Below are 14,433 nucleotides of genomic sequence, written 5' to 3' on the forward strand. Positions count from 1 at the left end.
TGCAGCTCTCTGCTCTGCATGCAATCGCCAAGCATAAAAGCTGTGATCTTGGCAGTGGTGCCACAGTGCTTGGCTTTGCAGCAGACGCCTTCACATCACACACCGAGCAGTGTCCTGCACAAGCAGCTCTGCCAAATGAAGGAAGGATGGAAGACAACCCAGAATAATTTGTAGATAGGCAGATCTTTTCTTTCTTAGATGCATTTTTAAGATAGCCCCTCTGTGCTTGTAGGAGGCAGTAAAGCAGAGGTTCAGGCCTTGCTGTATGGGGTTGAGAAGTGAGTATGCACTTTACTAGCAAAGTGCTAAAAAGCACGCAGTATGCTCTTACCTACTGAGTCACAGAGTTGTTTCCAATCAACATTGAATGTGTCTGGGAAAGAAACAACTTCTAGTGGTTAATGAAAGATTTCTGAAACTGAGGGACTTGTGCTGAACAAGGCAAAACTGGCTACACGACAGTCAACTGTCACACCAAAGGGGAGAAGTATTTGGTAGCCAGCTCTCAGGTCTCACTTGCTGATTTGATTTCTTTCTGCCAGTTCTCAAAGCTTCAAGGTGTTCCCTCAGTTACTGGGGAGGCTGGATCCTTGGAAGTGACATTTTTAATGTGTGTGGTTTTCCCCTCAGGTTACAAAGAGAGGAGGGGGATGGAGCCTGGTGCCCGGCTGGCTTGTTGCAACCTGAAGATGTTCAGTTCCTCCAAATCGACCTGCACAAACTCTTTTTCATCACCTTGATTGGGACTCAGGGACGGCACGCCCGTGCCACAGGCAAAGAGTTTGCCCCTGCTTACCGAATTGACTACAGCCGCAACGGAGAGCGCTGGATGTCCTGGAAAGACCGTCAGGGCAAGAAGGTGAGTGTTGTAGGAACTGAATTGTGAAGGATGCAGAAGTCAAGTCAGAACTAGACTGCAGAAGGCAGGTCCCCTACGTACTGCTCAGTGTGTCATACTTTGTCCTGACTCTTCTCTGTCAGACGTTCAGCATCCTCTGCCTTAGTCCTGTGTTTGCTGTGATATTGGAGTGTTAACCCCCTGACCCGATCTCCCAAATCCAAGCCGTTGCTATGAAAATTGTGCTCTTCTCTACCTTTCTGTCCATGTTCAAAACGTTGTGTGAATGTGCCTCTTCCAGCCAGGCACTTGCTTGTAAATTGGAAGCCACAAAACAGATGCTTGCTTTATGATTAAACAAAAAAAGGGAGGGGGTGGCAGGGTATGGAGATGAGTTTCTGGATGTCTGATAGAGATTTTTAATGCTGAGAACAATGAGAGGGAAGGAATTTAGAGGGTAGGAAATGTGCTGAGCACACACACTCAGAGAGGCTTCCCCAGTCACCACCGTTGTCTCTTGTTGTCTCCAGACTTGGGCACACAGCTCTGTGCTCTGGTGATGCTTATAAGCCTTTATTAAACATCCCCTGGGAAGGAATCCCCTTCTTTTATCAGCAGCTTGGCTGTCCTGATCAGGTCAGAGCTCGGGCTGGCTCGGGGAGTCAGAAGCCCTAAGCCAGACTAGAGAAGATGCTGGGTTTGATGTTTTCTACTTCTAAGGGTGGTTTGGAATTTGCAGTGGGGTTGCTATTGCAGTGTCAAGTAATAACTTGTAGCTTGTTAATGAATTGTTTGCTCGCTCTGACCTTCGATCAGCTGTTTGGCTGTTACTGTTATCTTGTCCATCCCTCACATCTCGGTGTGTGCTGCAAACGCTGTTTGCAGGACAGGAGGGGAAGTTTAAACTCCATGGGGCTAACTGTTCTTGTCAGTACTTTCTTAGGGAAGTCCACATGCCCAGTTCTATCAGAATTCAGTAGGTCCCACTGTCCACAAGCAGCTCAATGCTGCTTGTCTCCCACTCTGGTCCTGTGCAGAACAGAGCTCTTGGGCCTTCGGGAATGGGTTTGTTTCAGGTGTTAAGATTTAAGATGGGTCAGTTTTTGCAGATCTCCCTCTTGGACCATAATAAGGGAATGAGCATGTATTCAGCTGTGTATGATGCTAGAATTTGTGCCACCCTCTATTCCATAAATGTGGAAGCTTACATCTATCCTATCAGTGTGTACTTGTTCTCCATCAGATGAGATCAAAAAGCTTTCCCTCCTTAGAGAAGATGCCTCTGCTGCTCTGCTTCTGCTGTTCTGAACATGACATACACAGTGGGGATGCAATTCCTGCCATTTCAGCCCCTCTGATAAATGACTTCCCATAAAACATATTTTTCCAAATGTGTCATCAATAAGGGGCGTATTCCATAAGTGAACCCGCATTTCAGAATTGCTGCTGTCTGGCCGGATAATTTGGTGAAAATATCCTGTAAAATCATTCCAGCCTTGGAATGAGGTGGAGGTACTTTAGGAAGGCCTCTTCCCACCCTGCAGTTGATAGATGCCCAATGACTGTTTGTTCAGAGTGTAACTGCGTGAGCACATCTTGGCACGGCTCTGTCTGTGGACATCACACGCATGGTTTCAATTAACCCCCTGCAAAACAACAAACTCCTTCACTGTGCTGATGTGTTTTAGATCTCACAAGATGTTTGATCATCAGACTTGTAGCAGCTGCTGCTCCTCACTAGGAAAGTCACCTCCAGCTTTAGTTTGTTCTTGAAAGGCAGTGGGTCATGTCGTGGTCCCCTTGGCTGTGGCACCAGTTAACTATGGTGCAGCGCTGTTGAGTCCCAGTCCCTCATCAGCCACCAACAGTTTTTTGCCAGCAGCACCACTTCATTCTTCGTGTTGGGAACACTGGCAGCAGTTGTGGTGGGAACTGCAAGCTGGTTTGTTCCACAGACAGCTGGTTCACTTTGGGGTTTTTGGCCCTGGGAAACAGATTTCAACAGCAGCAACACCACCTTGTGGAGGTGCTACGCAAAGTGCATCTTCTCTTTTGCTTCTCTTGGAAGGTACAGGACAGGCAGAAGTGTCAGCTGTCCCATACGGAGCTGGCGCAAAGGTACCATCTTCTGAGGGGGATGACTGAAGCTTTCTTCCTCTCTCCAGCACTGTAGGACTTCTTGGCTTGATATATCTGCCTCCTCAGAGATTCCCTGGAAAATGGGCAGCTCCATCCTCTGTGATGGTGTGGGATCTTCTACCATATACTGCCTTCTCTTGGGTTTCTCTCTCTCAGCAAGGTCTTGTGGAGCCAGCCGAGGTGGCTTCCAGCTCTCCTGTCTTAGGCCATCTGACAGCTGAAAGGGCTAATTGCTATCACCTGGTTCCTGAAGACAAGGACAATTCCTTCACAATTCCTTGTGTCTCGGCTTCACTGGAACAAGTCATGGGTGTTCCTCCTAGGAAAAGAGATATCATGAGGCTGCAGATTAAAAGCCAAAGAGGATGAGGAAGTGAGCCTACTTTTTGGCTTTCCTTCTGCTGACTTTGGTCACGTCCTGGGATTGTGCGCCCTTACAGGGCTGTCCAGCTGGGCACTGGGACCTGTTTGACAGCTATCCTGGTGCGCTTGAGTAGACCATCAGCTGCGACCAGCTGCTCTTCAGGGCAATTCAGTCTTCTGAGTGGCTTTCTTTTATGGTACAATAAGGTCCTTTACTTCCTAATGGACTCTCCAGCCACACTCACGCCCTGGAGGTCTTCCCTGCTGCTTCCCCTTGAAGCCACCTTTCTGCTCCCTTATTGGCCTCCCTCGTCTTTTAAATTGTCTGTACATCCACAGCTGCAACCCGTGTGGTCTTTTGAGTAACCTCAGCCTCTGATTCAGCATTCCCACCAACAGCATCTTTGAACAGGAGCTCTTGCACTTGTAATTCAGACTTTTTCTATCAAAAATGTTCTTATTCTGTTTCCGTAAGTCCAAATCCTTTACGAAAAAAATCTCTTAGGTACTTTGTGTCCCCTGCTGTGGATTGACAACTTCAGCTGCTTCCACACATGGATCGTCAAAATAAATAGAAGCTTGTTTGCAAAGCAGTGGTGGAACTGCAGGGTAGGGGCATCCGATTTCCCCACTGTATCATCCTTGTAGCCCTCCTCGTAGCCCATCCTCTGTTCCAACAGCTCCATCTCCTTATGTTGAAGATTCCAGAACTGGACACAGTACTAACTTGAAGAAAGAAAGGGCTCAGTAACTGGAGCTTTCTGCAACATATAGTCCATATGTACCTTCCCATCCCACCTGCGTGTCCCCTCTCCCTCGGGATACTGCCTGGTGTGGGGAAATGGCAGCACCCTTCACTCTGTAAGTCATGTAGCAGGAGGGGAGCAGCAGCAGCTGATCCTCTGCAGATGCTGCACGGGAGAGCTCCTCAGCCTCAAATGGCAGGGTACAAGTACACCAATGTGCAACTGAACAGCGCAAGAAGGAGTCATCGTTGGTAAGGATCTCTCTTCTCCAGGTGATCAAGGGCAACATTGATACTTATGATGTGGTCTTGAAAGATCTTCGGCCTCCCATCATTGCGCGTTTTGTCCGGGTGATTCCTGTGACGGAGATGCCCATGACTGTCTGTATGAGGGTGGAGCTCTACGGCTGCGTCTGGTATGGTAAGTGGCAATTTCCATGTCTGTCACTGGAAAGTAGTCCTTGCACAACACTACCCAGCACTCAGCCCATGCAGAAAGAATTCCAGGCCCCTGGAACTGCTTATGTTGTTCCACATCATAAATAAAAGGATCATGTGGACAGAGATGATGGAAGGCTGCTGCTGCTGTATTTCTGAGGTATATGGCCTTCTCTTTTTAGATGGTTTGGCATCCTATAGCATCCCTGAAGGAGGGACAATAGCGGCTCCTGGCTTCCCCATCGTTTATCTGAATGACTCGACCTATGATGGCTACCAGGAGCGCAGGTGGGAGAAGTCGTCCTGTTCTCTCTCGGTCACTGTGCAAGTTCTCTCCTTTCCTACTTACTCTGTCACTAGCACCTTGTATCCCGAACACTGCTTTGAGACCTTCAGAGCTGCAAGTTACCCTGCTAGTTCTCCAAAGCTCTGTGGCTTTGTTGTTCCAGGCCCTTTGACATGTCGTTAGTTGTTCTGGTCATGGAGGGCACAGGCTCCAGGTGCATCAGACTCATTTCCCCCAGCTGACAAAGGCTGACAGGAAAGAAGTAGGTTTTTTTATTATTGGTAGTTGTTGTTGCTTCCCTTTAAAGAGAAGGGTATGTACATATGCGGCTAAGTGCTGTCTTTGTTCATAGCTTCCATCTTTACATGATGTGATGGCACGGTTCTGATGTGTTGGATTGCCTTGAAGTCCTCAGTCTGTAATTGTGACCCTATTAATTGCACGGATTTCTCTGTTGGTTCAGGTATAGCCTTAAGCTGTCGTTGATACTGCTGATCATAAGATGCTGCTACTCTTCTGTTGCCCCAGAATGGAGTGGGACAACTGGCTGGACCTTCTACTTATGCGGTCCCAGTGTCCCTGGAGCAGGTGAAGGTCCTTCCCCTCTTTGTTGCCTTTGTTGCTTCTACAGTTTGGTATCTGAAATTCATTCTCTACCAGACTGCATCTTAAACTGTTGCAGGAGGTCTCCAGGGTAAATTCAGCATCCGAGACAGTGCACAACACCTGAACTGTAGGCCTGCGCTTGGTACCTGCGAGCTCCTGGACAGATTTGACATATTGTTTTTGAAAACAAAGCTCTGATGGACTTGAAACAACTTGGAAAACTGCATCACTCCCTGTGAGAAGCGCCGGGTCAGCAGAGGCACTGCTGCCAGTGTGCTAGGAGAGGAAGGTGGCTGATTACTCACTGTAAACATTTCTTGGGTATGATGCTTTTCCAATTTGGAGTCAGAAAGCCTCATGTAACTGGAGCGTGATGGCTCATTATAGGTCTGTTAATTTTTCATATCGCTGAGATGAGATAGGGTGGCACGTTACTGACATCTTGAGGTCTGGTTTACACAATAGCTGACTCTCCTGGAGGGAGAGCTCATTAAGGGTCTCTATCTGAAATGTTAAATAACTGGCTGAACTTTCAGATGTTTAGTGTGACCATTTTCTTTGCTATAAATCCAGATTTGAGTGTGTTTTAGTGGCTTGAAACCTCAGAAAACCTTGGGCGTGGGCATCCTCCTGAGGCAGCATACGCTGCTTGGAGGAATGTGCCTGATGAGTGATCTGACAGTGCCCTGGTGTCACCCATTGGCTTGAGGTGCTTTCATTACCCGCCTTGTTTCAGTTGTCACTAACTTCCTGAACACTTCTACTGTTGCCTAAAGTTGGGGTTTTTTTGTTGTTTTTTTTTTTTTTTTTGTGCTTAGAGGTGATTTCTGTAAACTTATTGATGTTCTATTATACTGGGGGTTAAAATAACAGGGTGGAAAGTGCATTCTTCCTGCTTGTAGGATGTTGCAAGATACCAGGTAATGACATCTTTATATGTTAATATCCAATGCTTTCAAGCTGCATTGATATAGTAGGGATTGAATATTAACTGAAAAAAAGTGTTTTATGTGCAGTAGGGTGTTGGTGTTGCTGTCTAGCACCAGCTTAGGAAGATGGATCTGCTGTGGAGCGTCAGGGAGCTGCAGAGGTTGGTGCAGAAAGCAAGGACTTTCAAACTGCTTAACCTCTAGGTCATATGCCTGACTGGCCTGGAAGCAGGAATCTGCCTCTCCCAGCTGTTGATCCTGTTTTGGAGTTTAAGGCATCCGTAGTGACAGGAGGTGAATGGACTTGGGGACCTTCACTGGATGTAGCAGCAGCGCAGCCTGCGTTACAAAGCCTACATAGAGGCAGCTGAAGAGAGGTCCAGGGAGCAAGTTCAGTCACTAATGCAGCTGAACTTTGTGCTTTTCCTGCTGTAGAACAAGGGATGGCTCCCAAAAGGCAAGGTTATCCCACATCTGGCATCTTCTACTGTGGGGCAGTGCTGAAACGCTGTACGGTGGGTCTGCACTCTCAGATAGGGAGTGGAGGATCCTGAGTGAAGAGTCTGATCAACCTCAGAAACTGAGCTGATAGCGCTCTCCTCTTGCACAAGGGCAGTGCCAGAGATGGTCCCAGTTGAAGTGCCTCTGGGTGGGTGACTGTCCGTGGTCTGACTGCTTTTTTTCCTGCTTTTCTGTGCCTGCCTGCACACTTTTCCCACTGGATCCCCAGGAATCCTGAATGCTGGAATTAAAGCTCTCTCTTTGGAGAGCAGACAGTGTCATTTTCTGTAGTTTCCATTATCATCCTCAAGAAACTCTATTCATAGCTTGACTTTGCTTGATACCAAAGTAAAAATGCCTTTTCCCAAGCAGGGAAAGCTTTTAAAAGCCCAGTCTGAACAAAGCCCTGCCTGATCCAGGGTGAGGTGTCCCTGCCCATGGCAAGGGATTGTAATTAGATATTCTTTAAGGTCCCTTCCAACTCAAACCGTTCTGTGATTCTATGAAAATAAATGTGATGTTGCATAAGAACAGGGACTGAGTTCTTGTTCTGGGTGGGTTAAGAGTAAATAAACTAGTACTTCCCTGGTACCAGCTGAAGGACCCGCGTGCTTGCACATTTGAGCTCTCCAATCTGGTCTTCTGCCTAACTGTTGGTTCTTTCCTGCTAGGCACCTGTATGGTGGTCTGGGCCAGCTGACAGACGGTGTGCTTGGACTGGACGACTTCACGCAGAGCCACCAGTACCGTGTGTGGCCAGGCTATGACTATGTCGGCTGGAAGAACGAGAGCTTCAGCACGGGCTGCGTTGAAATGGAATTCCAGTTTGACCGACCACGGAACTTCACCTCCATGAAGGTAGCCGGCGTTGTCACGCTCCAGCAAGCTTTGGGGCTGGGTGCTTCCAGAATTACCCCTTGGAGTCCTCTTCCCAGAGCAGGAGGATACAAGGTGCCTGGCACCAGGGTCCAACATAGGCAGAGTTTGAGCAGATGTCCCAAGTTTGCCAATGTAGAAAGGTGAAGCAGGGGAGAACTTGCCTCTCCAGAGCTCAGACGCTCTCTGTTCAGTATTTGGTTTCAAGGGATGACAAGCAGACACCTGAAACAGCAGTTGGGCAGCTGGGATGGATTTTAGGATGTAGGCTGCTTACTGTCCTGGGGGTTACCCTTGAGGTTAAGGAATGTGGTGGTGCTTCCATTTGGACCAAAACTTTCTCTGGATGCCTCAGTCTTTGCTTGTGCTGTGGGAAATTACTTAAACACGCAGGAAAAGGATGAACCAAACTTTAAGTCTCTAGTAATCAGCGGAATCTGTTAAAAAGGATTGGTGGCTTTTCTTGTAGAGATTTCAAATGAAGGAGAAACCACTACATCCTTAAGTAAATTGTTTTGGTGGTTACTTACCCCAGTTCTATTTTGTCTATTTTTAACTTGCAACTGTTGGCTTTTAGCCTGCTTTTGCTGGCAAAAATAAGAGTCCTACCTTCTCAGAAATTTTCCTGCTTCTACACTGTTGATTAAACCATTCTCTTAATCTTTACTTCAGTAAATGAAGTTGGCTGAACCTCTTGATGCCTTCCCTGTGAGATCCAGGGTTGCTTTTGTAGCTACCTCCCAATCCTTTCCTTCTTTGCCAGTACCCTTTTGGAGCAATAGAAACTGGAACTGGATACAGGATTTTCATCAAGAACGGTACCAATTTCCTGCTTTTGGATGATTCTTTGTTTATGAATCTTGGGATCATGTCAGTCTTCCCACTCAGTGGATAGGGAACCAGTGCTCACTAAGACTTGGTATCATGCTACAAGTCGGTTCAAAGTTATTGGTGTCCAGGATAAAAGTCCAGTGTAGACAGCATGACTTAAATTTTGTTCCTATGTTCACTACTCTGAAATGAATCCTGAAAACTTTGCATTATTTTAGGAAACTTGGGTATTTCTTTTCCCCATTTATTTTATTGCTGGTGATTCTACTGTCTTTCTCCGATCACTGTAAAAGGCAGCAAATAACCTCGAGCTGGGAATATGTTAGAAAAACACCTAGAGAAGAATTTATGCCTTGAAATTTGTTACTTAGTAGTTGACAACTTTTAATCAAGCTAATCTAACTCCTAAGTTCACACTATGCTACTTGGAGTCAGATGTTATAGCGAATTAATCAAATGCCTTACAAAAATCTGTCATGTAAGCACAGCCATCCTGATCAACCAAACACAAGCTCATAAAAATGGCTATTTCATCTGGAATAGCATTATAAAGCTGTATTGATTGGCATAAATAATTCTTCATTATTTATTGACTGTTGCCTGTTTCAGCTTTGCATTTATTTTATACAGGCTAAGTGGTCTGTAGATACTGGTTTTGTATCATCGTACCTGTTGGCTTTATCCCAGCCTTCTGAACTTCCCCAGTGTCCAAGGACATATTAAATATAAATGTCAGCAAATACTGCAACTGCATTGCAAATTACTTAGCCTTGCATGTGATAAAATTGCACTGTTGTGGGTGGTGTTTGGAGTAGAAAGTGTCTCTGTATCAGTTGAAGATGTGAACATATCCAACTCCTGTCCAAATATGGCACAGACTCTGTATTGCAGCCATCAAGCTTTCCTGCTTGTTATGGATGACTCTCCTTATTCAATAACGTTGTCCATGCCTCATCTGTTTCTAATTATATGCAAATACCCTTCTTTTGTCTCTTCACTGCTCATCAGGCCTGCAGTCCTCATTGCTGCTTCAGTGCTATTCACTGCAAGACCTTGCAGGGGCCAAGCAATTAGTGGGGTTCAGAGCTGCCTTTAGATCAGGAGCTGTTGTTGTCAGAGTTGCTAATGCTTCACCATCCTTAGGGAATAATTCCTAGAGTCGCTAGGGAGGGGCAGACCACCACAGCAGTCAGCTGTGAAAATGGAGTAGACTGAGGGCTACTGAAGACTTTAAGGGTTCTCTTATTCCTTCTGGTTCCTGGTCACTGGCCACAGTGCCAAAATACTGTGGTCTAGATCTTCAGGACTGCCTGGTGGAATCTTGACTGTCACATCAGTGGGTTTAGAAAGGCGCAGGGCAAGAGCGGCATTGAAGACACAGTGGGACAGCGTAAAGAATCCCTGCAAACCTTGCCCCTCTCTGCAGAGCCTGCTTCCTTGGCAGTGCTGGAGGCCTAGGAGAGCACCAGCTCTTTGGTGTTGATGAGCGCCACAACCCAGGGAGACACCTTTATACTGGAGAGCCTCTTGGTTTGGGTGCAACCCAAGAGCAGGTGGGGAGGAAGTTGCTGCCAGCTCTTGGAAGAGTAAAACAAACCTCCCTGGTACAGCCTGAAAGCCGTTTGTGAACTGCTTAGTCTGAAGAGGATGCCTTTGTTTTAGTGAGATCTTAGCTTGGCAACATAGTGGTTAGTGATTGCACTTTAAATCCCAGCTTCATTAGCTGCATTGATGGTGCCATCGCAGCAGGGCCAACCTGGTGATGTACGGAGCCATCGGGAGTGGTTGATAGATGCAGGCTTACGTGATGATGTAGAGAAGACTTAGATCCTCTGTGGCCTTCGAGGAGTAACCACAGCAGAAGGGCTCTGTATGTCAGGGGTATCTCCTCCAGCTTGTACATGTTACTTGGTCATTTTTTGGAAGAAACTGACTTAGGCTGCAGATGCTGAAGGCTTTCTGAAAGAGTCCAGAGCCAAGGTGTGTTTTTTCTCTCCCCTCTTAGGATATATGTTCAAGGAGAATCGGTCCTTTAGATTAGTACAGGGTTTGTTTAATTCATTTCTATATGGGCCTTTTGAAAAGCCTGCCAAAACTTGACCATTAGTGTGGCTTTTGCAGATCAAATTAAGCACTATTACTATTTCAGAATCCTTTTTTGCACAGATGATTGTGCGCTATGAGTGGATGAAGCTATACTGGAACAAGTCACTCATTCTGGGTTAGGAGTGTTCATACGGGGAGATATTAGAAACAGAAAATCTTCACAAGCGGAAAATCCCTGAGGCTTTTCTTTAGGTTTCAATAAATCTTCCTTCTGTCTGATATGTTGTCTTCTTCCTAGGTGCATTGTAACAACATGTTTTCCAAGGGAGTGAAGATCTTCCAGAAGGTGGAGTGTCTGTTCAAACCGCGGCTGATTGCAGACTGGGAGTCCGAACCTGTTGGAGTGGCCACTGTCTTAGATGACAAAAACCCCAGCGCGAGGTTCGTGACTGTCCCCCTCAATCAGCGCGTAGGTAAAGCCATACTTTGCCGCTTCTACTTCGCTGACACCTGGATGATGATGAGCGAGATTTCCTTCCAGTCAGGTGAGTGTTCCTGCAGTCAAGCGGAACTTGCAGAGCACGGAGAACAAAAGAGATGGTGTGGAGGGTAGAACATATAGTCCCACAGCATTAACTCCACATAATTGGAAGGAGGAAACTGAGACAGTTGGAAGGGGAAAGCAGGGGTAGAAAGGTCCGGTCTGCAGTGGATTCTTTTCAGACCGATACTGATGCACGTGTGCAGGAGCACAACCAGGACAACCAAAAATTGGACTGTAGTGCACTTCTGCAGCTGTCTGCTGCTAATGGGGTTGATTTTTACTTCTCTTTCTTAAATATTTTGTTATGAGTAATTTAAGTGCATTCACAGATGATGATTAAGTTAGATTAAGAAAAATAGGAGGCTGACTTTTTTCCTCAAGTCTTAACTGTGACACAGAAGTCAGTGCCATGAGGTGCTATAAAAAGGTCTAGAAGGGAATGGACAAGAATTTTGGAGGAAACCATCAGCCCTGACAGTTAAATTATCTGGGTCTTAGTTAAAGGTCCCTAATCCACTGTGGATTCCAGAGGAAGGGAGTGCTCTGACTGCAGTTTGCTCCTTATCTTGCTGATGACAGCCCCTCTTGGGTCCCCTCAGCCACATGGACTAGACAGACTCGGGATCTGGCCTCGGGAGACAATTCTATAATCATGCTAAAATCATAGACTCATACAATAGTTTGGGTTGGAAGAGACCTTAAAGACCTTAAAGGGCAGTTCCAACTCTGCCCTGGGCAGGGGCACCTCCCACTGGATCAGGCTGCCCAAGGCCCATCCAGCCTGGCCTGGAACATCTCCAGGGATGGGGCAGCCACAGCTTCTTTGGGCAACTTGGGCCAGGGCCTCACCATTCTCAAGAAAGTAGTGAAGAAATTCTTCCTTATGTCTAGTCTAAATCTGCCCCTCTCCAGTTTATACCCATTTGCCCCTCATCCTATCACTAAAAGCCTTTGTAAACAGTCCCTCCCCAGCTCTGTTGTAGCCCCTTCGGGTACTGGAAGGTCACTATAAGGTCTCCTCGGAGCCTTCTTTTCTCCAGGCTGAACAACCCCAGCTCTCTCAGCACAAGAGCTCGTTCCTCTAGGTGTGCTGGGAAGTGCTGGGTGAGCAGGTATCTCTGCTCATGACCTGCTCAGCCCAGTCCTGCTTGGGAGGGCAGTGGTGGTTGGGATTGTGCTGACTGCTGGCAACTGGAAGGAGCAGTTGGGCTGACACCTTCCCTTCCTTTCCACAGACATGGAGAGCGTGAATCCGAATTTCGTTACAGTAGCCACAAGCACAACAGATCTTTTGGAAACAGAGTACAACGTTACTGAGGGGACCTGGGGTAAGGACTTTGATTACTTAGCCATACCAAGGGCTCAGGTGTTGAGGAATTTCACAGTAACATCCTGGTTAACGCAGTCTCTCCCTTCATTTCTGGAGATCAGGGCATGCCCTGGTTTCTTACCCTCGCACACAGGGCTGCGTCTTGCAGTCCTCAGCCTCGGCTCTTTCCTCAGCAGGCCAAGGCTGCCTCGGAGCAGGTGAGCTGAAGGCAGGTGTGCAGCCAATCAAGCTCTGGAGACTGCCTGCCCGATCCATCACAGGACTCTGTCTCAATGCCAAGTACAGTCTCCGACTGCAGAATTCCTGTGCGCCATTCTCGGCTATGAGCCTTCAAAATGAGAATTTCTGATAAGAACAAATTGTGAACACAGCTAATATTAATGCTCAGGAAGCTGCCCAAGATCTTTTCTGTACCAGACTGCAGGCAGTTAGCCAGCACAGATAACAGCCCGTGCTTTGATAACTCCAGATGCTTCTTCATTCTTCTGTGATTGCAGAAACAACATCTTCTGTAACCAGCACCTGGATAGGAGAGAAAGCAGATGAGTCCAATACCTCCATCCTCGTGGGCTGCCTTGTGGCTATTATTCTTCTGCTCCTGCTGATTATAATCATCATTCTCTGGAAGCAGTATGTTCAAAAAAGGTTGGAAAAGGTAATACAACAGGGGTATTTTGCAGACACAAGTTTGGTATTAACCCTAGTGATCTCAGAGTGGGAAGCACAAGGTTTTCCCAGCTCCACTGAGCAGCTCAAACTCTTCCCACAGCAGGGGAGGATGTCAGCCCTGTCCAAGATGTTACTGGAAATTGCTGTGGTTACAGCCAATACAATACTTAATGACTGAGCATCACCTCAGCATTTTTCTCTCTTCTGCAGGCCCCGCGTCGAATCCTGGAAGAGGACGCCACAGTTCGCCTGTCCTTCTACAGCTACACCATTGCCAACAACCAGACCCAGATCCACCAGTCAAATCCCACCTACGAACGTGCTTTTCCACTGGATTTGGAATATCATCAGCCAGCTACGCTGCTCCAAAAGCTTCCAGAGCTCTCTCAAAGTGCAGAGGATTCAGGTAATGTAATAGTCTCCTGAAGTTATACATTTACGCTTCTGTTATTTCCCTCAGGTTTTAAAACGTGACAGTTCTTGGTGTCTAAGGAACCTTCTCTGACTCCTGCACAGAACAATACTAACCCAGGGACCGAAGGCAGTGTTCTGGAGCTCTGAAACTTTTTAGCCCTGTCATTTTGGCAGATGGAACACTGGCCCTACTTGAGAAGGCCTTTTGTTGTTCTCTTTGAAGACTGTTTGTAGTTAGACAGGTTGGCTTTTAGGAGCTGATTTGGGCAATTGTTTGTCTCAGGCCCTTGGCAACAGAGTTGCTGCCTGCGGCATTCCTGGGCTCTCCAGATTGCCTGCTGGAGAAGACCTTTAGCTCCTCTTCCTGCAGCAAGGGCTCTTTGAAATTCCCTCAGAAAAAGCAGAGAGAAATGCAGCAGAGAATTTTCAACAGTGCACTGGCTTCCATCCCCTGGGGAGCTTTTGGATGCACACAGAAGGGAACATTTCCAAGTGCTTTTTTGTGATGGCAGTGCTGGTTAGTGAATGGAAGAGCAGTGTTGGATTCCTCAAGCACTGACAAGTTGCTAAGGTCCAGCATTATGCTGCATAGGGAGGTTGATTTGGATCAAGTCAGGATGTAAATTTGAAGCAGAACAAATGTTCTGTGTAACGCCGACCATGCAAGGAGTTAATTATGAAGAGTTACACCATGATAATTATGTGAATGAGCTGTAAGAGGCAGTGCAGTGCTAACAGGGAAAATGGAAACCTCAGTTGGAAGGGAATCCAGAGCCAGTTTGACATTGCAGACAACACCTCTGCGTCAGGTAAGGGGAACAGGTCATCTTCAGGATGAATCAGAAACAGGAAACCACTACAGACTCATGCCCCTGTGT

General features: G+C 46.9%; 2 protein-coding genes across 4 annotated transcripts in view; both read left to right on the forward strand.

The window, feature by feature from the left end:
* NELFB (negative elongation factor complex member B) overlaps nt 1-14,433 on the forward strand; it is a 125,229-nt gene that overhangs the window by 39,599 nt on the left and 71,197 nt on the right. The gene's annotated exons all lie outside the window — the stretch shown is intronic.
* The window catches only part of LOC138729120 (discoidin domain-containing receptor 2-like), a 45,689-nt gene that overhangs the window by 18,476 nt on the left and 12,780 nt on the right, over nt 1-14,433 (forward strand). For all 3 annotated transcript variants that reach the window (XM_069873084.1, XM_069873082.1, XM_069873083.1), the window contains exons 4-11: nt 631-859; nt 4,359-4,506; nt 4,706-4,811; nt 7,517-7,703; nt 10,897-11,143; nt 12,378-12,470; nt 12,970-13,127; nt 13,352-13,547. In XM_069873084.1, coding sequence (XP_069729185.1) covers nt 631-859; nt 4,359-4,506; nt 4,706-4,811; nt 7,517-7,703; nt 10,897-11,143; nt 12,378-12,470; nt 12,970-13,127; nt 13,352-13,547 — 1,364 coding nt within the window. The remainder of the gene's footprint in view (nt 1-630; nt 860-4,358; nt 4,507-4,705; nt 4,812-7,516; nt 7,704-10,896; nt 11,144-12,377; nt 12,471-12,969; nt 13,128-13,351; nt 13,548-14,433) is intronic.

Source organism: Phaenicophaeus curvirostris, chromosome 20 (assembly GCF_032191515.1).
Source record: "Phaenicophaeus curvirostris isolate KB17595 chromosome 20, BPBGC_Pcur_1.0, whole genome shotgun sequence".
Lineage (NCBI taxonomy): Eukaryota > Metazoa > Chordata > Aves > Cuculiformes > Cuculidae > Phaenicophaeus > Phaenicophaeus curvirostris.